Here is a 24,243-nt window from a genome sequence, read left to right as displayed (position 1 = left end):
AGTTCACTGCAAATATTTTTTTCGTATTAATACTGATTAAATCAAGTATCAGGGTACAGCAAACGGTTTTCTAACGTTAGCATTTAGTTCCCCTTGGTTATTTTAGGAACCAGTTCATAACGTTATGGGAACGTTTTGTTTATGTTAACAAAGTTCAAAATAACTTAAGAACAGAACTTACCTGTATATGGTGTAACAAATGACAAAGGTACTTTTCTTTTATAACGTCTGTGTAATCTCCCACTTTAACATGCACCAATCAGGCATACCATTATGACCACCTGACTAATATTGTGTTGGTCCCCCTTTTGCTGCCTTAACAGCCCTGACCCGTTGAGGTATGGACTCCACTAGATCCGTGAACGTGTGCTGTGGTATCTGGCACCAAGATGTTAGCAGCAGGTCTTCAAGTCCCCACCTCGCAACTTACAGGACTTAAAGGATACTTTTGATAGATACTGACCACTACAGACTGGGAACACCCCACAAGAGATGCAGTTTTGGAGATGCTCTGACCCAGTCATCTAGCCATCGCACTTTGGCCCTTGTCAAACTCGCTCATTTCGCTTGCCCATTTTTGCTGCTTTTAACACATCAACTTTGAGGACAAAATGTTCACTTGCTGCCTAATATATTTTCACTGTACAGGGCAGATGGCAGCCAGCGTGTATGGCGTCGTGTGGGTGAGCGGTTTGCTGATGTCAACGTTGTGGATCGAGTGGCCCATGGTGGCGGTGGGGTTATGGTATGGGCAGGCGTATGTTATGGACAACGAACACAGGTGCATTTTATTGATGGCATTTTGAATGCATAGAGATACCGTGACGAGATCCTGAGGCCCACTGTTGTGCCATTCATCCACGACCATCACCTCATGTTGCAGCATGATAATGCACAGCCCCATGTTGCAAGGATCTGTACACAATTCCTGGAAGCTGAAAACATCCCAGTTCTTGCATGGCCAGCATACTCACTGGACATGTCACCCACTGAGCATGTTTGGGATGCTCTGGATCGGCGTATACGACAGCGTGTTCCAGTTCCTGCCAATATCCAGCAACTTCGCACTGCCATTGAAGAGGAGTGGACCAACATTCCACAGGCCACAATCAACAACCTGATCAACTCTATGCGAACTAGATGTGTTGCACTGCGTGAGGCAATGATGGTCACACCAGATACTGACTAGTTTTCGGAGAGAAATAGGCCTTTTGTGTACAAGATCTTAGATCTTTAAGTTCAGCTCATGAAAAATGGGGGCAAAAACAAGAGTTGCATTTATAATTTTGTTCAGTGTATATCCTGCCTGGCCGCTCGAAAAAAAAAATCTGTCCATTTTCCTGTGACCTCTGTTATTAACAAGGCATAGAACGGCCACTCAGTCAACGTTTTTCCCACCCACATCTCTGTGTAAAGACTACAGATGGGTTTGCATGAAAATCCCAGGAGATCAGCAGTTTCTCAAATACTCAAACCAGCCTATCCGGTACCAACATGCCAGATCAGAGTCATAATTTTACAATTTCAGATATTTGATGTAAACATTACTTGAAGCTCATGTCCGGAAGACTGATTAGGCAGTAGCAGGTCAATAGTATAGGTGCAAGGCAAAAAAATTACAAAATATTATACATTTATTTGCAAAAACAATGCAATATTTACAGGCTCAATCTATTTCACATAATGATCAGGCAAAGTCTTTCCGTATATTGTGGGACAGAAAAATCTTCAGCAAAGCTGGTGAGGGATCCAAGGGAACACCCGGTTCCAGTACACTCACTGGGGTAACAGTTAGACACGGAGGGCCCACATGAGAAAATCCAAAAGGAATGGCATGCATGGAGCATTTAAACAAAATGATTTGTTTAGAATGAAGAGATTTACTGACATGCCCCCCTCCTTTTGTGTCACAAAACTGAAATATTTCACACCCTTTTAAAGCAGCACTGTGCAATTTTACTGAAGTTAGAAGCAAGAGCTAGTGACTTCTAAAGACTTGAATACAGATCCAGTCTTTGATGAAGTTCATCTGTGATGAGATTTCTCTCTTTTAGGTCATCCAAGGCACTCTTCAGTGTTGTCTTGCATCTTCTCTCTCTGTCCTTGGCATTACGGAGTTGACGCTGGAGGCGCTCCATGTTTGCCAGGGCCTGCGCCAATCTGTCTTTCACTCTGTTAGGTGACGGATCCAATGCATACGAGTGCTCCTGTTCAGCAAAAAGGAAAATTGTATATTCATTAGAGGGAACTGTGAATTATTTACAATTTGCTGGGTCTTTTAACCAAACTAACAAATACTCACATCACAAACCAAAGTTTCTGTTTTGTCTTTGTTGGTATTGCTGTCTGCTTTCACCACCACTACTTCATATGGAGCAGCAGCCTTTTGTGATGTTGCAGTCTTTCTTGGTTTAATGGGTTTCTAAAAGGGGTATAAAAATATCTTTGTTTTAGGCAGTGAAGCAAACATGTAATCAAATTGTTTAAGAAATAAAAAATAATATCTTCAAATATAATAAATTATCTTTACAAAGGTGAACATACTTTCTGAAGGTGTGCTGGGAAATTAAAAATGGATGGGACAGCTCCTTCACGTAGGCGAACAATCTGCCCAGTTCGGTCGATGGCATCCTCTGTGAAATGCTGGCTACACAGAACTGAATGAGGAGTGGCTGAAAACCCCTCTTTTCTCAGAGCAGTCTCCCAAATTTTTCTCAGCTTAGCATCAGTGGGAAACCTTGAAATAAATTTACACACAAACTTAAAGTTACACAAAAGCGCTCACCAACTACATATCCCAGTTATATTTAAAGCATAATTCCCCAATCAGGGAGTCATTTGTGTGCTGTCAATATTACATTATTACAAATATGTCTGTAAAAGAAAGGTAAAATACTTTTTTAACCATGGCTAACCTACATGTACATTTCAGGTAAATAACCATTAATAAAATCTCACTACAGTATCCATTTAAATGAATAAAAGCATAAGATGTTAAGTGAATCCATTTAACCCTCATGCTTGAAACACCCTTTTACATTTTACATATACTTTTTTTTAGTTTATTTTTTATATTCTTTTATAATGCACCATGATTATGTATACACCGATCAGGCATAACATTATGAGCACTGAGAGGTAAAGTGAATAAGACTGATTATCTCCTCATCATGGCACCTGTTAGTGGGTGGGATATATTAGGCAGCAGGTGAACATTTTGTCCTCAAAGTTGATGTGTTAGAAGCAGGAAAAATGGACAAGTGTAAGGATTTCAGTGAGTTTGACCAAGGACCAAATTGTGATGGCTAGATGACTGGATCAGAACATCTCCAAAACTGCAGCTCTTGTGCAGTGTTCCCGGTCTGCAGTGGTCAGTATCTATCAAAAGTGGTCTAAGGAAGGAACAGTGGTGAACCGGCGACAGGGTCATAGGCGTCCAAGGCTCACTGATGCACGAGGAGAGCGAAGGCTGGCCCGTGTGATCCGATCCAACAGACGAGCTACTGTTGCTCAAACTGCTGAAGAAGTTAATGCTGGTTCTGATAGAAAGGAGTCAGAATACACAGTGCATGACGGGTCAGGGCTGATTTGGCAGCAGAAGGGGTCCAACACAATATTAGGCAGGTGTTCATAATGTTATGCCTGATCTGTGTATATATGCAATCTCATAATTATTATTTTTAAATAAAAGTTTAAGTTACATGTATGATCAAGTATGTAAGTTACAATCGCTGAAGGCTCACCCCAAAATAAGTAAATAAACTAATTATTGAAACTTTATTACATAAATCAAGTGTTAAAGTAGATTCCTGGTAGTTTGGTGTAACTGTACTTGTGAGAAGTTCATACGAATTGGAAAAAAATGGAGATGTGATTATATCGTTTTATTATCTATAACGTCGTATTGCTAGGTTAGCCCCGCCCCCTTTTCGTTTTCGTATAACTTGAAAGTGTCATACTATATTGAGTTTTTTCCCACATAACTATAACCACAGACTTGTACGCCATTTGAAGACTCCTCAGTGGGTGGAGTTTCAAAGGGAAGTGTATAGGAACAATATATCCGGCTGGCCTTTGGGGTTCTGCTGCAAAACTGCTGTTCCATCAGCATGTGTTGAAGTGTTTATTTTAATGTTACGGGTTTTCTTCAGATAGATCAGGCAGGCTGTGTTACTGAAGCCCAGACTGTGCAGCACTGAGACATTCTGGAAATCTCACATCCACAAAGCTGGAGTAGTGTAAACACAAACACTGCTGCCAAAGTTAATCTTATTCCAACGCACGTGCACAAACTGATCTAACTTAACCTTAAACGCCCCACCGGTTGCAGAACGTCAGTGTAGTTAAGTGTAACATCAGGTACACAACAAACTGTCAACGCTTGTCGTTAGCTAGCTAACCAAAACATCAGACTTAGCTGGCTAGTCCCTGTCTCAGTATAAAAACACACATATGATCAGAAATTTCACCTGTGGAAAGTGACCCCTTGTTTTCTTAGATTTGCGTTGCGACGATTCTTACACCCATACGCTGCGCATTGTACCGGCATTTTCCAAGAATATTTAATCTAACTAAAGTCAATAAAATGGACCTATCTAAGATGGAGGCGCTGTTGACGTGTCTTTATTTTTTAACCCGGTGAGCCGAGATAAGCAGCACTGTGTACGGGAAGTAAAAGGAGCGCGACTGTGTCAAATTAAAAGTTCACGGCTTGGCGCTATACTCCAGACAAGCTACGAAGTTTTAATATACTTTGAATACTCTGACTTAAAATCATACTATACCGCCACAAATATGCCAAAAGCCATACGAAAGTATATTTTTTAATAATATACTTATTCGCATTTATAAAGCACTTCACCTACATCGGTTGTTACAGCGGTTTTGGAGCCTATCACTGACGCTGATTTGTTATGGCACCAGTCCACGACATCCAAGGCATCACTAGCTCACCCTCCTACCCAGCTTATTTTTTTGGGATCATGGGTACAGTACAGCTCCAGAGTGTACAGCATGCACTGTACTGTTATGCACTGTAATGTTACGCACTGTAATGTTACTGGTTGTAGGGAGTTTCTTTGCACGTCCTTCCCATCTATTAATGAGTAGATCATGTATGAGTTCTTCTGTTTTTCTTCCTCATTATATGTATTTAATATACATCACTCCATTTCCGACAATCAATTTAGAAGAATAACTTGCTTAATGTCTGATAATGATCGTCACAGCGAAGGTAAAGTGCTTATATAAGTGTTCTAATCTATATTTACGGATATGCCACAGACTTTTGTTTTGATACTTAGAACGCACTTGACATAATCCACTCCACTTTTATATAAACACGGTGCTTTGACAGGGATTAAAGATACTATTTTGTTTGGTTATGAATATTCCACTAAGCTTTTCTAATCATTAATCGTCAACAACATATTTGATAATTGACATACATTATGTGCATGTAGCTTGTGTACATTTTAATAGTCAAAATGTTATTGTACTGTAATTTTTTTTTTTTTTTTCCAAAATATAAAGTTGTTACTTTTCGGATTTGATAGGAAAACCATTGACATTTTATTCTGAAAAATAATATATAATAGCTTAAAATAAGGCTAATGTGTACATAAGCCGTATATAAAATAACCCTTATTTAGCCATGACTTTGAGCGCGTCAGTGGGAAGCTTTTATTTTACAGACTGGCTCTGAACAGTTCAATAATGCCCCCTGTTGTTCAAACTGTAGCATTGCAGTTTAACGCCTGGCTCTACACTATACCGGCACAGGGAATTCCGGCACGTTTCAGTGAGTCAGATCATTTGGCTCAGCTCACCGATAGGAGCCGACTCTTTCGGCTCTCAGATAATTAAAAAAAAACCTAGTTTGCGATATTATGAACAGCAATTGTTTTTTTTTTTGTTTTTTTTTAATTTTTTATTAAATAACATTATTTCGCATTGGATTCACTATTTACATAATCGTTAAATCACTATTGTTAAGTCACTACAACTATTCACTGACAAATACAAGGTTGTTATTGTGTGTGCCGTGTCTGTGCTTCATTAAGAAAATTAATTAATTTCCTTTGTTTTAATAAACGATCTCTTCCCTTACTATCTATCATACAGAAATCAGCCCTGCAGTCGTACCATCCCTGTCATAATGCCTCACACGGCCGAGAGTCAAACACACGTTTCACGCTATAGTTAACAGATTAATTGTTTCCTAGGCTCTCGAAATACTACCAAAATGAGCCGAGTCACTGAGCCGACTCTTTCTCCGAGGATAGCGCTCGTGCACGAGCAAAGCGGAATGCGCGGTGTACGTGTGTGCGCTGTTGCGAAGGCTGGCAGTGTCGCGCACGCGCTCGCAGGCAGTCTTTACCGGAGGAGGAGGCGCGCACGTCACGAATCCGCAGCGACCGAAAGATGCTGCTGCGAGGCCGCTTAGAAGAAAGGGTCATTTAATCTCTTTTCATATATACCCGCCTTTTGGTACATGCCAAGAAAACAGATGGCGATGTATACGGACGAGACGCCTGCACCCGCACGTGAGTCGTCATCATGATTTTAAGCGTATTTTAAAGGTGGAAGCACATCCGGCGCTTTCTGGATCACAGGATTGTCGGCAGCGCGACTCATTGAGGTAACCAACATGGATTCAGATGGCCGGTGACATTACTGCGTTGCTGTGTGACTGTCCGCTACACTGACAGCGCGCTGAAACAGTTTACCGTGTACCCAAATGTTCATGACATTTTGCTTGTCATTATTCTTGCATGTAGCTGACTATAGGCTCCGTTGTGTGTTTATGGTCAGCACTAAATATGCTGTGTGTAGCGGATTGCTATGCAACAAGCGGATTGTCTTTGTATTGCAGATCACATTTCGCCAGTGAGCCAGTCATTAGCCAGCCACTTCACCCAAGTACACCAACTGCACTGGACGTAATGTCAGTAATATCATATGTTATGTATTTGCAATCATAATAGCAATCTATATTATTAACTAAAGGGGATTTATTTTAGTTGGAACCTGGCAACACCTCCCAGCAATTAGACAACCAACTGCACAAATGACAGCAGCTCTAAATGGTCTGGGATCTCAGCTGTTTTGCTGTTGTGTCTTGAAACCATCACACCAGTGAGCATCAGAGTATTGAAAAAGCTGATGAGGTTGTTTGCTGGATAGATAGGCTAAGTTTATGATTATTAAACTAGGGGTCCTCAATTTCTTTCATGATTTTCGTGATGGAGAACTTCCAAATTATTATACAGTACTCTTTAGTTGAAATCTTATTGAATAGTTCCTTTTTTTTTGGTTTTCAATCTAAACTAAGATGACCGGAATAAGTGTGTTCAATCTAGTATTCATTCATTTATTCATTCACTTCTTCAGCTTCAGTACCTGTTTTTTCTTGGTCAGAATCGAACACTGGTCCATAGAGGAACTCCATTCACACAAAAAATCCAGATACTCATTTACAACCAAGGGGAAATTTTGCATCACATAGCCTCCCTGCTATTTATGGGATATGAGAGGAAGCCAGAGAACCCTAAGGAAACCTGTGCAGGCTCGGAGAGAAAATGTGAAATACCTCAAAGACTTGATCTTAGGATTGAACCATGACCCTGGAGCTCTGCACTTCACCACCCAAAAGTGTTCGTCCACTGGTCTTTTTTGTGGAACTTGTGAAATTGCTTCTGGGTGTGTTTTATTACATATATTGGTGTATTTCCTTCTGAAACAGGAAGTCAGATTAAACTGCTTGACTATCACACAGAACAGCCAGTAGTGTTCGAGATATTCCACAGTGAGTATGAGTATGAGCAGATCTGGCTGTAGCGTAGCTAGCTAGCTAAAACTGAACAATAGTGGCAGGATTAATGTTAGGCTTTTCTGACTTATATAATTGGAGAAGAGAACTCCCCAATCAAGAGATGGGTAGAAAAGTGAATCATGTATGGAAAGTCGCATGCCAAGGAGCTACTAAGCTACTAAAGAGCAAGTCCTGTCTAAAGGGGGAAGGGTATCTAATTGGATGATCTCACTTGTGACTAGTAATCAACTGTGATTTTGTGATTTGTATTTTTGTATTATTGTTAAATATACCATTATATTTGTGTCTAAAACACTAAGGGAGAGGTATAAAAAGTGTTAAAGTAGCAGTATAACCTCTCAAAGCTATCCAAAGAACCTCTTTTTTTCCAAGTATAAATCTATTACAAGGAGTCCGAGTATTACTCTTCTTCCAAAGAACCCATGAAGGAGTGAAATCTAACATTTTTAGAGTGGATATAAAACAAAATCTTATAAGTAAATCTATTTTACACATTTGCACAGAATTCCATAATGTGTCTAATTGAATGTGTTTCTAAAATATTTTATTGAATCACATTGTGCTGCTCGTTGTTTTTTTTTTGGGTCCAGAGTCTCTTCTTATGTAGAATCTTGCATTCTATGTAGCCTGTTTAAGTATTTATCAGTAATGTGTTTGTAGACCTAGAAACACAGCAGTCCCAGTTGCAGCTTATGTACATAAAATGGATGTTTCTGTTCTCCTTCTCATGTTTCTTGGGCTGCACTGCCAGTTATAAGCTCGGCAGGACAAAAGATGAAGAGTCAGAAGTCCTGGAAAGCATACTGAATGTCTTGAAATGATTCACAGCCTTTTAGGATGTCAAAATAGTGAATCTGCACAGAACAGCGAAGCCTCTCCAGATCTCTCTGTCTGTCGGTCTCCAGTGGAGCACTTATGTGTATTTCTTAGCATCAGCTTTTCCTTGCCTTATTTGTGTGTGGGAGTGTGTTTGTGTGCCATAGCCCACAGCCTTCAGTTACTTTACAAGCAGATTTCTTGCACACTTCATTGTGTGTGATACACAGCCCTGAAAGCATGATTAACAGTGAGCGAGTGAAAGCAAGCATGGCAGCCGCAAAAGAAAGACACCACTGTAACTGGCCAGACTGCACCGCTCTAGCTAAGACCTCTTCTGTTCCTTTTGCAGCAGCTCTACTGCTGACTGATCTCTGTGTGTGTGCGTGTGTGTGCGTGTGTGTGCGTGTGTGTGCGTGTGTGTGCGTGTGTGTGCGTGTGCGTGTGTGTGTGTGTGTGTGTGTTGAAATTCTCCTCAGATTTGCATAGTCAGTATTGGAAGAGGAATTGGAATTGCTCTGTGTGTGTGTGTGTGTGAGTGTGTGGGTGGGTGCTGGTGGGTGGTTGGTTTGGTTGCTGATCTTATCCTCCCCTTGTGTCTATGGTGTTTGTGAGCAGGCGCAAGGCCCTGATGCCAAACGCAGATTTCCACCACTGGATTTAGAGGAAGAGCTCGGGGCAGCGAGGAACCAGGATGAGTGGAGGACAGGAGCAGACTGACATCCTGTCTCCCGCTTCACTGGTCAGAGAGCGATGGAAAGTGGTGAGTGTCTTTGTCCCATCACAGCTAACTGTCCTTCAAGCACACAATAAAGCTTGTATTTTACAGAATTAACTAAATAACAAATAGGGGTTATTAAATTGAATTGAATTGAATTATACATTATGAATCCCTCTTTAGTTATTTAAATGACTTGCACATAGGCTTATACACATGTCAAGAGTTCTGTACAGCTTCATTTACTGTATAGCTAGTTATTATTCATCGAAGCCAACAGTAGATGCAGTTGTGAAGGGAGAACGTATGCATGTACGCTCTCCCGGTGACAGGCACTGCCCTGCTCCATGCCTACCTCACAGTGTCTGTGTGCATGTGTGTGTGTGAATCGTGTACAGTGACTTCATCCAGTGTGTGATGTAAGGTTTGTAATGCTTGGTTTCCTGATGACATGGTTTGTGTAAAAGTACTGCATGTTTATCCCAAGCAGAGTTGCCACTGGGCCTGGAGGAGAAGGTTGGCTGGAACATAACATAAAGACTTGATTGTGTTACTAAAACACAGAGTCAATGAGAGACAAGCTATTACAAAGCTTAAACAAGATAAAATATAAAAACAAGATTTGGTTGGATTAGATTTACTCAGGGAGGTGTCTCTGGGATTTTACTCCAGTTTGAATCTGACTTGAGACATTTCTATAGAATGGGTGTGTATGCAGCTGGATTTTTGACAACCAAGTGTATACTCCCATCCCGATTATTTATATACAGATTGTGAATTGGTCATAATTACTGCAGATATTATTGGTTATAAATTACTACTGAATATTGCTATAGTACGTCTGAGATAGGCACAGGCTCCGAGACCCGAGGATAGATCGGCTAAGCGGTACAGACCATGAAATGAAAAAAAAAAAATATTGTATAGTTTAAAATATAAACAACAGAGAATGCCCAAAATGTTCGACTCAGCAAAATTAATTTCAGTTTTGCTATTCTTTAATTTGTAGCTAAAGAAAATTGGTGGTGGTGGCTTCGGGGAGATCTACGAGGCATTAGACCTGCAAACCAAGCACAGTGTAGCACTTAAGGTGGAGTCGGCCCAGCAGCCCAAGCAAGTGCTGAAGATGGAGGTGGCTGTGCTGAAGAAACTACAGGGTAATTACAGGATCTGTGTTTGATCCATAGGAAGCATGCTTGTGTTGTTCTGCTGTATTTGTTTGTTAACTTATCCATGATTATTTAAGGTAAACACAAAATTATACATTTATTAATGATATCAAAGTTTAGTATTATTATAGCATATACACTACAGTAACTACAGTGTGTTATTTTATGATAATACAGCACACAGGGTCATGGCATAAGGATGTATTAGTGAATCGACTCAGACAAAATGTCAAAATCCAGTCTTCTAGCAATTAAGCATTTCAGGCTATGTACTGGATTAATACATCCCTAATAATGGGGTTTCATTGTTGTAATATATAGTGAACAACCTCTGATATTCCATCTGTATTGGTATTGGCACAGAGAATATTTACACTCTGTATGAGTGTGTGTGTTTGATAGTACGTACATACATGCAGTACATACATTATGCATATATAAACGTGCGTATATCGACCTTTGACAGGCTTAAAAGACCTTCACCCTTTTCCCCTTCAGCTTTTAGTGGAAAACTGATGGATATGGATCATGCTTGCTTTTTAATGGCTTAGTCTTCAGATATTGGTGTGTGTTTTTTCTTCCTCTGGGAAAAGGAGTGAAACCAGAGATCTTCCCCCTTCCCAACCCCCATCTGAGCAAAACAGACATTAACAAAGAACAGAGACTTGGAAATATTCTGTGCTTATATTTAGACATAGGGTAGTTCATTAATAACTATTTTGTATATAAAGATGTGTCAGAATAGATATGGAAGGTGAATAAATTATGAAGTAGAAACTGGTGCTGTGCTGCACTAAAACAACCCCGAGCATGTCGGTGAACAGGGTGTGACAGTTCCTGAGAAAAGATGGTGGACATTTAGGCTTCTTGCACTTTCCCATGCCAGAGAGTTCAGCCACACAGAAAACTCCCTGTAAACCTCTGTGAACCACTTCAGAGAGGCTGGGAGCACAAGAAGGAAATGTATACAGCCTGCTATTTCTGTATCAGTGTGGTGTTACTATGAAGTGAAATGAATATTATTGCCATTTTGTGTGTCAGTACTACCAGACATGAGTTAGAACAATGACATATGCTAATAAACCCTGTTTCTTTCTAAGGTAAGGACCATGTGTGCCGCTTTGTGGGATGTGGTCGAAATGATCGTTTCAACTATGTGGTCATGGAGTTACAGGTGAGGTCTAGAACGTTTCTGTTTATGCAGCAAATAAAAGATGTAAATTTAAAAAAAAATTTTATTTCTGCATACCTTCTTGTGGAAAAAACATTGGCAAGCCAGATGCAACAATATTTAATTTATTCAACAAATATACAGTACATACTTCAAAAGCATTCATGGAGTGGCACTTGTGATGATCTTGAGTTACTGTATCATTTTAGGGTTGTAATTTGGCGGATATGAGGAGAAGTACAAACCGTGGGACGTTCACTGTGAGCACTATGCTCAGACTCGGTCGGCAGATACTAAAAGCTATTGAGAGCATCCACTCGGTTGGCTTCCTGCACCGCGACATCAAACCGGTAAATCAGCACAGCTCCTCACGGCCTGTTTTCTTCTTTCTTTTTAAACATTTATAGTTGTACAAATGTTTAATAAATTTGTTTTATAAATATCCCCCAAAAAATATTGTTGAAGCACGTTTTTTTCACTGTTATGTGTTTTAAGAGGCTTGCTCTATGTGTTTCAGTCCAACTTTGCCATGGGACGCTTCCCCTGCACTCGGCGGATCTGCTACATGCTGGACTTCGGTTTGGCACGCCAGTTCACAAATTCATCCCAGGAAGTCAGACCAGTCAGTTCTCCTACTGTGTTTTTTTGTGTCAGCTATTTTGTGCTATCTTTATGCGGCACAAAGACTCACTTATGTTCAGTATAAATAATTTGCACATAGTAATAATAATAACATGCACATAGTCTTATACTGGACTGTTCTTTTATGTTCTATTAGCCACGACGTGTGGCGGGGTTTAGGGGCACAGTACGATATGCTTCAGTCAACGCTCACAAAAACAAGGTACATACCCATCATTTGCTCTGTCACTTCTCCATTAGTATTGTTTTTAGCTCTCTGCTTGATTGTTACCCAGCCTCTAATAATTGATTCCTTTTTCTTCTTTCTTAATTGTTTAATATTCTGGGTTGTTTACATTACAGGAAATGGGCAGGCATGATGACTTGTGGTCTCTCTTCTACATGCTGGTGGAGTTCTTGGTTGGTCAACTACCTTGGAGGAAGATCAAGGACAAGGTAAGTGCTGTACAGAGATGAGAGAGTAAACCTTTTGACTGCAGCCAGTTGACTCTAAAGCATGTTTGCTTATTAGGAGCAAGTGGGGAAGCTCAAAGAGGCATATGACCATCGCCTCATGCTGAAGCATTTACCCTCAGAGTTCAGCATCTTCCTGGACCATATTAGCAGCTTGGACTACTATACCAAACCCAACTATGAGGTAATGAATAATTATGAAGCATATTTTGTATATTCTGACATTTGAATGTATGCACATTTATTTGTTGTCATGTATTGCCTATTTAATTATTTTGGAATTAGTGGCTCTTTCAAGGCAATACAAATATTCTTGACAACAAAAAATTTGGGCCTCATTTATTACTCGTTTAGTAAAGTTGTGTGTAAGCCGAACAACGGAAATAGTGATTTTCTTCGTGCAGGTGTGTGTATGTTAATCACCTGTAACATGTGTTCCAGACACAGTTCATTTGCATGTAATGATGCCTACAAAAGTTTCTAAAGTGTGTATTGACAGCAGTGAGCATGAAATGGATGATCCAGGAAAAGTTATTGAATGAATGATCAGGGTAAAGGCTTGAAGGCAGAATTGGAAGTCATTTTGACTCACTTCTATAAAAAACAAATTTTTAGTAACATATAACATTAATAACAATAAGCATGTGCTAAATCTTCCCTCAACTGAGGCATTTGTTATGACTTTCGTTATGGCACAGTTAGTCTAGCTTATCCTCCTTTATATGCGGTACCATTACTTTTGTCATAATTTAATGATTTGTTTTATTAGTTGTAATTTTTGCGGTTGTGTTTACACTTTGCTCTATGATTCATATATGAAAGTGCAGTAGTCTTATTACCTGAAATTTACACTTGAATTTTACACTTATGTGTAAATTTACACACCATAAAGAACAGTTGTAGAATTGCAAAGTTTTCTCAAATTTACATGGCTTTCTGTGAACTTCCTGTAGCTTTTGATGACAGTTTTTGAGAACAGTATGAAAACCTATAACGTGGTGGAAAATGACCCATACGATTGGGAAAGGACGAGCACAGATGGTGCTCTTAATACGCCTACAGCTGCCAACGTGCCTCAGCATCACACACGCCTCACGCCTGCCTGCATGGGGTAAGCCATGTTTCTGGGGCTAGAGTAATCAGTGGAGCTAGCAATAGATGACAGTTTGTAGTTTATTTTGGAAGTAATCATTCATGTTGTGATTTATAAAGTGATTCATGATTTCTCTGCTCTAGGGTGGCCAATGCCTCTGTGGTGCTTGGAGACCTTCTGAAGGAGAACACAGATGAAGTCCTGCAGGACGAGCAGCTTAGTGATGGAGACAACAACGTTGGGCCTGAGCATCAGCATGCCTCTCCCGTCCTTCCTATGAGAAACCCGGAAGCTGATGGTTGGGAGGATCTGGACCGCAATAGTAACCTTATCCGCTTCCCTTGCTGGAAGGTACCATCCACAGCTCACCTGATTACTACTGATTATTATTAACTCTATAAAAGAGTTATGCATAATCCATGCACAATTGGTGTGTACCTGTAGGGCCCCACAGAGGAGGAGCACAGTAACAAGGGCAACCTAAGTCCGCACGCTAGCCCCAGCTTTGGTTCTCCTGTGTGTTTACGCTCTGAGGTTGTGCCCTCAGACAGAGAAGCTCCTCTTCTGAGGAAACTGCGCAACATCCACAGCTTTGAGCTGGACAAGCGACTAACCTTGGAGCCCAAACCCAACACAGAGCGCTTTGTGGAAGCATGGTTAGTTCTCTGTTATTATATTAATCTTACTCATTGTGCTTAAAATTTGTTAAGCTAATGTTTTCTTGATTTGTGTGGTAGCAGTGCGGGGAAGCAGACGGACCAGGAAGGTAATGTTGGTGCAGTGCCGGCTGCTGCCTCCGTTCGAGTGTGGCACTATGATGAAGAGTTCCTGTCAGGTGATGCATCACCCAAACTAGCCTCCCCAGGCTCTCTAGAGCTCTGTGATGGAGCAGCCAGTAGTGGTTTTGTAGCACTAAATCTGAGCACAGACCAGCAGGACGTGGACTTGCATGACTGGGTGATGGTGGAACGTGTCTCTGACCAGCAAGAAATTCAAGATGTGGCCAGTAGCAGCCCAGGTCCTGAAGCTAAGCTCACTAGCAGCCCATCGGAGGAGCCAGAGGTGGTACAGCCAATGGATGAGTCTCCTGATAAGGAAGGGGTCACCCCAAGCCCCACCCTCGGACACACTATTGCCACACTTCGAGTGGAGAGGCTTGAACTGAGTATGGTACCAACAGCAGGTTTGCTTCCCATTACACCCACCAGTCCTGCAGAAGCACTGGCGGAAGGAGCACTCACTCAGGTAACAGCTTATCACTGACTTCACAGTGGAGATTAAGCTTAGTGCACACTACACTATTTTAGCACTATTTACTCTTCTTCTGTTACAAAATCTACAGATATGTGTTAGTTTGTTATGTACAGTATATGATAGCAACTGAAAAGGTATCCTAGTATACAACACTGGACATTTTGATATTTTTAAAGTATGCACTTTACTCTGGTTATGTAGGTTTAGGTTATGTCTGGTTTTGTACGTAGCTATTAGAAAACCTGTGATAGTCAAGCTGGGTTGGGACCATGAGTAATATTATGCTAGAGCATTATCTATGTTTTAGAGGAGACACACCAACTAGATTTGTTTTGTTTTTTTTAATGAATAATCTTAATGACTAAAGAAAACCCTTTTATTAAATAATGTTTAACTATAATCTAGTTTCACAAGACAGACTCTATGGGTTTTTTTGTGGCCAAGAACTGCCTGCTTTCATGAGAAGAGGCAATTTGATTATCACAGCAGAGCTTTCACACATTTGCATTTGCTCATTTGACTGACGCTTTTATTCAAAGCCACTTACAACTGAGACAGAATGCAACTGAGCCATTGAGGGTAAGACGCCAAGTGGAGGAAGATTGGTGAAGCTGGGATTAAACTCATGAGCTTGCAGTCTGTAGCCTAAAGCCTTAATCGCTGAGCCACCACTTTAATTTTTTCCAGAAAATGTTTGCAAAAGTGTGAGAGTATCACAGTTACTCACCAATACCTTCAAACAACAAAACTCTTACATTAATTAGATTATATCTTATCTCAAAAAGCTTACTGAGTCACACTGTTTAAATGTTTGTTATCGGTGGTTTGTCTGTGCGTATGCATGGAAATCTGGAAAGTCATGAGCTGGCAATCGTCACGAATCTAAAGCTTGTGAACAGATAAATATATAGTAAATATCAGATTCTCTGTGGGATGTTGGGCAAAGTGTCTGAAGCTGAGGCTGGATTTAAATCTATTGAGTTTTCTGGCACTGGTTTTGCACAAAATTACTTTCAATGCATTCTACACAGGATACAAAATAATGGTGTTCTCAAATGACTTCTCTAAGTAGAGGTATCACCAGGTCAGACATGGCCACTCTCCCTGCCCCAAAGTCTGTGTTATACAAGTGTGTGGAATAAAACAATCCTGATCCATATGACTATACAGGAACACGTAGTTTTGTTAATTTTACTTCTGAAAATTAGTTTCGTAAACGGGACAATTGATCACAAGACTATTTTTGTATTTTGTTCCACTTTTCTCAGATCTTCTGACTTACTTGTGAAACATTTTACACTTCATTTTGTTTCAGCTGCGCTGAGCCATCCCGTAATTATTAACAGCTGCTTCACTTCTGCTCTCTAAAGTGCTAAGCTGTGCTAAAAGACTGACGTCTTGCTTCACACTCAGTAGCACATTAGGTTTTGTGTGGACTGCTTATTTGTCATTTGTGTTAATGATAGCAGCTGAGTTTGTCCTCAGCCTGTGTTAAGAAAGGGCTAATGTTATTGAGCTCACCTGACACCAGATTCAGCATGCTACCTGAACCACTGTTCTCATGGACCGGGTCAGGTCACTGTTCAACTGAAGTGCTATTTTAGCTGTGTTCAGCTTGCTATGCTACAGATATTTTTAGTAGATCTGTTGTTGTTGTGTGCGTGTGTTTTTACAAGCGGCTTTCTCCCACGCATTATTCTCTATCAACTATTTGCCAACCATCCATCCTATTCTTATCACCTCTTCATCGCTGTCCTCCCTGCCTCGTGTCTCACCTCCTCCTCCTCCTATTTCCACTTTCAGCTCCCCACCTCTCCTGCATCTCTGCCAGAGGAGGTGGTGGCCCGGAAGCTTCTGCGCTCCCCCAGTCCTCATGCCTTCCTGAGCACATTATCAGATCCCCTGCACCAACGCACCCCACCCACTATCCGCCGTAGCCAATCCGCAGAACATCATAAGCAGCACCGCTCTTCCTGCTCCTCTTCCTCCCAGCCCCGCATTACTCAAAGGAAGCTGCCAGCTATTCCACCAGGCGCCTCCAGCACCAAGATCCCTTCAATCATACGCATCACACGCGCTCAGCTACAGCAGGTGAATACCCTGATTCCCTTCCGCCTCCTTCCCTTAACATAACCTCACATCTCCTTTGTCTGCAGTTTGTCTGTTCTGCTGAACTGTGTGTTTTTGGTCATGCATGCTCAGAGCTGAGTGTTTGTCAAGGTTTTTTACGTGGCATGTGGGTTTCATGTACATGAATAAGATCCATATCTGGCTATTTACTGACTAACAAAACATTTATTTTTCCAGACTGATTAATGGTCTGGTTTATTTTCAACTTACAGTCCAACTGCCTGTTTGGCTGTTTTATTCATTTTAACAACGTGGTGATTTGTGAGTTCTGTTGCAGGCGATTGCTTAATCTGTGTGTAATTGCATCTAACTGTTCTTATGTGCTTTTTCCATGCAGAAGGTTTATATGGAGACTTACCCAAATGTCTTGTTCTTTTCAGTGGGTTTGGAAATAACAGTGATAACATAATATGTACTGGTGTGATGAAAAGATTTGACTCTGGTATTTGGGGTTTCTAAAAGCTTTATTAGCTGAATGAGGTGTGTTAATATTTAAAAATGGAAGAGACTGGTGTCAACAATGGCCAAAATTATACAATTACATTAGAGTCAAGTTACTGCAAATCAGACCTGTGACAGAACTTCTGTCTCTGTCTATCTTTAACCACTAAACATCTTGTCATGGTTGTTGGCAAATTGATGTAAATGTAAAAAACAAATCACTTTTATAATTTTGGTCTGTAGTCTGTGTGTGCCTCTGTGATTTTATTTTAGAATCAATAGACGTTTTGTGCTTTTTTAATGTGTATGCTCAAGTTGCAAGTTGTTCCTAAACATTTCAGGCTATAGTCTCACTCTTTCCCTCTCAGTTGACAGCTCAGCGTCCATCTGCACTCTCCTCTCAGTCAGCCTCTGACAGCATGAAACAGTGCCCCCTGCTGGAGAATCATGACCCTGGTGAGAAAGAAGCTCTACCACAGGATCTCACAGTGGACATTAACTCACCTCAGGAGCAGCCCCAGTCCCTGTGCTCCAGTCCCTCCGGTGCTGATGCGGAAATTCTGAAAAATAGGAATGGAAATCCACAAACGCCGAGCACAGTGCCAAGCCCGGAAATCTTACCACTTAACAGCCATGCCGACTGTGCAGCAGATCCTCAGAAGGTGCTACAGTCTGAGCTGAAGGACATCAAGAGAGACTGTGATGCTTCCACAGATCCTGATCAGCAACCGACATTGAAGAACAAGGTAACAACCCCTGCTGAAAGTACAAATCTTGCTCAGTCCTTTCCAACTACTGTCCCGTCTCGGGATCCTAATCGCCGGCTGAGCCGCATCCCTGTCCTCGAGCCCTCCAGTTTGCTGCAGGATGTTCCTCCAGGTTCGGCTAAAGAGAAACTGCTGCAGAAACGAGGCCAGCGCCTTCCCACCTCTCCCTGTGCCTCGCCATGTGCCTCGCCCTCACTTTCCTCAGTCCAGCGTGACCGCATGTCCTCCACTTCAGCGTCTGAGCGCTCGCAGGATGAGGAGTCTATACAAGGACTGAGACAGGGTGATGACGCCCACTCGCTGTCCTCCTCCTCCAGCCCACACTCACATAAGAGCAAAATCCCCAGACCTGTAAGCCGCTCTTCTGCACAGGGGGAACTCGCAACCCAGTTTGTGCCTCGGCCTCCTCCAGGCAAACCACCCAGCCGTACATCTGCAGATGGAAGGTAACCAAACAGTCAAACATTTATAGATCACACAAAAATTCCTTTACTGGCTTTACAATTCACTTTCTATTTACTTACTTAAATCTACTGTCTTAAACAGTACCAGGCTTTCCTCATATTACTTACATTCTAATACCAATGATTCATAAAAATAAATCTAGTTAAGATCCAAGATAAAGATTTTGCTGCAGAGCAACTGTGTATTTCTTTAAATAAATAAAGGACCAAGGTAGCAATTATGATTAGACTTTATATGAGTGGCAGTTTTTTAAATGGTCATGTACAAATAAAATTTCAAACAAAATATAGGATTGTAATTAGACAATAATAATTACTTCCTGCTACTGAAAATTAGCATTTCTTTTCATATAAAACTTAAGTAGTTAACATAGTCAGTGCTGCACTAGTTAACTTTGTGCTAGAAGGCAGCAGATTTTGTAACAAAATGACTTGCATGTTTTTTGTTTTGTCATCTGTCTTTACTTGAGGCTCTGTCCCAGCCAGAGAAAAGCAGTCTCTTGTTAACAAGCTGCTGCGTCAACCATTTTTAAATCTAGCTGAGTTGTTTGGACACTGTGCCAAACATATTTTCTGAAATTGTAGTCACAATTTTTGTATGTGGTTTCGGGTCATTAAGGATCACGCCACTGAGCACAATCAAGCAAATTACATTTGTAAGTGCTTCAACCCGATCATCATCATCTTCCCATTTACTTGTCTTTGCTTTTCAGGCTGCGGCGTTATCGGATACGAGCGGGCAGTGCAGGAGACTCTGAGCTGATGACGTGTCTGGCTCAGCTGATGCGAGGTGGAACCAGCCGGTCCTCGTCGCTGCATTCCCGCAGCTCACCGCAGCATGTGGGCACCAGACTTGTGTGCATCAACCAATCTGGTATCTCACATCATCACCATCACCATCAACAGCGCAGCTCCAGTGCTTCCCCCCGCAGCTGCTCCTCTCTACAGCGCTCCATCAGCTCCTCACCTTCCCGGCATGAGCACCGTGTCGGATGCCTGCGCAGCCACTCACCCCCAAGCTTCTCGGGGTCTCCACCTTTGCGCCGCGTGCATCCTCATTCACAGGAGGGCAGCTGTGGCCACAAGGCCCGCTCCAAAGCTTGCAGTCGTGAGCCCAAGTGCTCCAACAAGCTGAGCAGATAGTTTATCCGCTTCACACATGTACACACTCTAGTACACTCTCCTAAATTACAAGCAGACCAGCAGACCAGGAAAAGGCTTGCAAGATTCTTGTTTTTATGCTTGACCAATATATATATATATATATATTCTCCATATAATATCCAGTCTTACTACTGCAACTCCACAGTATTCTGCTTTGAAAATTTGCACCCACGTCCCGCTACACGTTTGAGTCGAACAATATGAGAGTATCGGCTCTTTGACCTGCATTCTCTCTTCACTCTCAAGATTTTTTAAGAACAGTGAGTGTAATGCCTGTAGGATTTTTTTTTTAATGCAACATCTATTTTTTTTTTTTTCAGGTGAATTGTAGGATTAATATTTTGGTTTGTTTTAAGAGAGAAAAATCATGCAGCTGGAGCCCTGATATAATTCGTCTAACACTAGATGCATGGGTTTGTGTATTTGCATCAAGCTCTGTAAACCTGTAATATAGTATTTATTGAAATATGTCCTTGAGCTCGAATGCATATTGCACCCTTCTACTCCATGCAGTGGCAGGTACACTGACAGATTGCTGACATTATGTGTAATCCCTCGATGCCATTGTTTTAATTTTTTTTTTTCTTTCTGTGCCGTTTTTAACCCTCATTCAAGCGGAGGCAGATTGTATTTTCTGAGGCTGCGGAAACAGAGTGTTAAAGTTAAGACTAGTGTTTCCTTTCCCAACAAGCACTAAAGCAATCACTAAGATTCATGCACTTTGCTATGTGCCTAAGGAGAGCAAGGTACGAGTTTCACAATTAGCTGCAGATTTGTTTTGAGCTCTGGAGCTCATGCTGCTCTTGTAAAGGCTTGCACAAACACACAGAGATACAGCAGATGTACACACACTTGCGCGTGGTCTTTTTGATTGATCTGTCACTCTTCTGATTTTTACTGACTGATCGCTGTGTCCAGGGTATCTGCGCCGTAGGCTGAAGAAGCTTCAAAGACCGTTCAAAGGGAATGTTTTATATCTCGTATCATACAGAACTAAAAAAAATGCATCAATTATTCATGTGAAGGGCAGAGTGGAACAGAAGAGGTTTTCACATAGGTTTTTGATGTGATGAACTTATTCTGGTCAAATTGTTCAAATTACCCAAGAAATCTAAGATCAGCTAGAGATTTTTAAACTAGACAATATTAAATTCCAAACCACAGCAGATGTTTCTCACTTCTAGACAAAAGCTAAAATAGTTTAAAAGCTGTAGGACACAAAAGACGTGAGGAGCCTTACTGCGCAAAATTACACTAAAATAATAAGAAAAGAAAAAACATAAATATGGTGTGTTGTGTTCTTTATGTATGTTTGTGGTGATATTAGATCACATAAATACACAAATGCACCAGGGTTTGATAGAATCAAGTGAGTCTGAAACCAGACCAGTGCTGTGGGGCATCAGATAAAACACTCGGTTTTGTACTGGAGAAAATGTGTCTAGTGTGAAAACCACCTGATGCAGTCAATGCCATGATTTGATCAAATTTTCTGACAAGTATGTCCTTTTCAAATCTCACGTTTAATCTTTAGATACATAAAAATTCATGCAAAAGGGAATCAGTGTCATGCGTAATGGCTGGTCTAGTGCCATTGGAGTCGAAACATTTCTTGAGAATGAAATCTTTCTTCAGACCTGCTGATAAATTCCTGTTTGCTGACCTCCTTGTACTCCGTCCATGTTATCTCTCCTGACTGTAACACACATCACCTCCTGCTCTCTGCATGTGCTCTAGTTTAAACTCTCCAAACAGCATTTCATATAGATATAATTCATATATATATATATATATATATATATATATATATATATATATATATATATATATATATATATATATATATATATATATATATATATATATATATATATATACACTTCCCCATGAAACACACTGCTATGTTCTGAGTAGAGGTGTTTGTTTGTTTTAGTAACATACGCCTATTAATCATTTGTTCATGTCCTTATATTGTCAGTTTCAGTCTCAGCTTCTCTCCACCACCACTACAGCATTTCAACATTTTCAACATTTATTACATCTGTGGTTTTGCGAGAGCATGTAGTGTGCATATTGATCAAAATTTACATATACACCAATCAGGCATAACATTATGAACAGTGACAGGTGATGTGAATAACACTGAATATCTCCTCATCATGGCACCTGTTAGTGGGTGGGATATATTAGGCAGCAGGTGAACATTTTGTCCTCAAAGTTGATGTGTTAGAAGCAGGAAAAATGGACAGGGGTAAGGATTTGAGCAAGTTTGACGAAGGGCGAAATTGTGATGGCTAGACGACTGGATCAGAGCATCTCCAAAACTGCAGCTCTTGTGGGGTGTTCCCAGTCTGCAGTGGTCAGTATCTATCAAAAGTGGTTCAAAAAAAGAACAGTGGTGAACCGGTGACAGGGTCATGGGTGGCCAAGGATCATTGATGCACGTGGGGAGTAAAAGCTGGACCGTGTGATCCGATCCAACAGACGAGCTACTGTTGCTCAGATTGCTGAAGACGTTAATGCTGGTTCTGATAGAAAGGTGTCGGAATACACAGTGCATGACGGGTCAGGGCTATTGTGGCAGCCAGAGAGGGGACCAACACGATATCAGGCAGGTGGTCATAATGTTATGCCTGATTGGTGTATATCTTGTGGCCAACCAACTTAAACCACTTTCTGGTCTCAGAAAGCCAGTTTTAAATCAAGAAACTTTTGTGTTCAGTATATTAGAGTCTGATTTATTTTACAGATCTTCTGCATGCATTGCATTCTATTTCCATTGTTAAACATTTAACTTAATGTTATTTTGTGCCAAGATAGTTTGATAGCCCAGATGTTCATGATATAGCTGTTAGGTTAAAGTGTCTAGCTGCAGAGAGTTCCTCATCTCCATCACTTGATCTGGAATTCATCTGGTGAAGGTCATGGCCCTGTGTAAACATGCTAGGTGTCTTAATGCTAGATTAAGATTCAGGACATGTGAAGTGAAATCTGTAAGACAAACAGTCTTCATTTTGAAAAAGGTTCTTTAAACAGAAATAATCATGTGTTTCATTATGTAATGAAGTATAAAACCCCTACGTACATATTTGCTGTAATAGAAAATGTTGTAGCGCTTTACATTCCTCTATGTTAAACGACTGGCTGCTCTTTTCCTGCTGTCAATCTCAATGTCTTAATCCATATGAAATTTTTATACTGTAAATAAGAAGCCAGGTTGCGTAGGGTAGCTTCTGCTCCCACTGCATTTGCGCTACGTCCCCCAGTTGGACAGACCTGAAGAGTGTTACATGAAGGTTCCAGGTTCCACCTTCTTCATTACTGACGATTAAATACCACTTTCACTAGGTGTAATATCTGCTAATTATAGTTTAGCGTATCTGAATTCATATTGCAGAATTAAAACATTGTATAGCCGCAGAAACAGGAATGTTAAAGGGAGAGACCATGTTGTACATTACTGCAATATTAGTGTTCTTTTTTAATTTGTATCATATCAATGCCTTGTACAGTGTTGTTTTCTTTTTTCATTTAAAATTGTTTTGTATTTTATTTTTATAAACTTGTTATGAATAAAGTATTTATTCAGCATGCCAGCAAAACCTCTACCCCTCGTGTCATGTGCAGTTTATCAGCTCTGACGTGTGTTTGATGTCTTAGTGAACCAAAAGGAAAGCCAAGGAAAATGTAATAAATGCAGAATAATAATTCCTGGAATATTAATATGATATTTTTATAGATGTTTGTAATCTTTAACCTTCTCACTTATTCTTATGCTGTTCATCCACTACAATATTCTAGTTCTTTAAGAAGCATACTTACAATTTTCTTCCAAAAGTTTTGGGACACCCCTCCATATCATTGAATTCAGGGGTTGTTTTTAATAGTGAAAGGAACTATTAATGCTTCAGCATACCAAGACATTTTGGACAATTTAATGCTCCCACCTTTGTGGGAACAGTTTGGGGATGACCCCTTCCTGTTCCAACATGACTGCACACCAGTGCACAGGTCCATAAAGAGATGGATGAGTGAGTTTGGTGTGGAGGAACTTGACTGGTCTGCACATCAACCCGATAGAACTCCTTTGGGATGAATTAGAGTGGAGACTGCGAGTCAGGCCAAAA

The 24,243-nt window shown here is 40.7% G+C and overlaps 2 protein-coding genes across 6 annotated transcripts; one reads left to right on the top strand and one right to left on the bottom strand.

Moving 5' to 3' along the window:
* Positions 1-19: 19 nt before the first annotated feature.
* LOC131359788 (THAP domain-containing protein 6-like) lies at positions 20-4,633 on the bottom strand. The gene is made up of 4 exons (XM_058399907.1): positions 4,470-4,633; positions 2,545-2,737; positions 2,303-2,422; positions 20-2,207 (listed from the first exon to the last, which is right to left on the bottom strand). The coding sequence occupies exons 1-4, from the start codon at positions 4,547-4,549 to the stop codon at positions 1,989-1,991; spliced, it is 612 nt and encodes a 203-aa protein (XP_058255890.1). The 5' UTR covers positions 4,550-4,633; the 3' UTR covers positions 20-1,988.
* A 1,596-nt stretch (positions 4,634-6,229) lies between these two features.
* Positions 6,230-23,724, top strand: ttbk2a (tau tubulin kinase 2a). 5 transcript variants are annotated; one of them, XM_058399775.1, is made up of 16 exons: positions 6,230-6,640; positions 9,269-9,413; positions 10,378-10,525; positions 11,638-11,711; positions 11,918-12,058; positions 12,226-12,330; positions 12,487-12,552; positions 12,693-12,785; positions 12,862-12,987; positions 13,757-13,914; positions 14,040-14,247; positions 14,341-14,552; positions 14,637-15,141; positions 16,954-17,241; positions 18,090-18,934; positions 19,666-23,724. In XM_058399775.1, exons 2-16 carry the CDS (start codon positions 9,345-9,347, stop codon positions 20,093-20,095), a joined length of 3,468 nt encoding a protein of 1,155 aa, XP_058255758.1. In that variant the 5' UTR covers positions 6,230-6,640; positions 9,269-9,344; the 3' UTR covers positions 20,096-23,724. The 5 variants fall into 5 exon arrangements, with proteins under 5 accessions (XP_058255758.1, XP_058255756.1, XP_058255755.1 ...); XM_058399773.1 differs by having other exon boundaries at positions 6,231-6,545; positions 14,634-15,141; XM_058399772.1 differs by having other exon boundaries at positions 6,231-6,640; positions 14,634-15,141.
* Positions 23,725-24,243: the final 519 nt, after the last annotated feature.

The sequence above is a fragment of the Hemibagrus wyckioides genome, linkage group LG09 (assembly GCF_019097595.1).
Source record: "Hemibagrus wyckioides isolate EC202008001 linkage group LG09, SWU_Hwy_1.0, whole genome shotgun sequence".
Classification (NCBI taxonomy): Eukaryota; Metazoa; Chordata; class Actinopteri; order Siluriformes; family Bagridae; genus Hemibagrus; species Hemibagrus wyckioides.
This window is presented reverse-complemented; position numbering and strand designations above follow the sequence as displayed.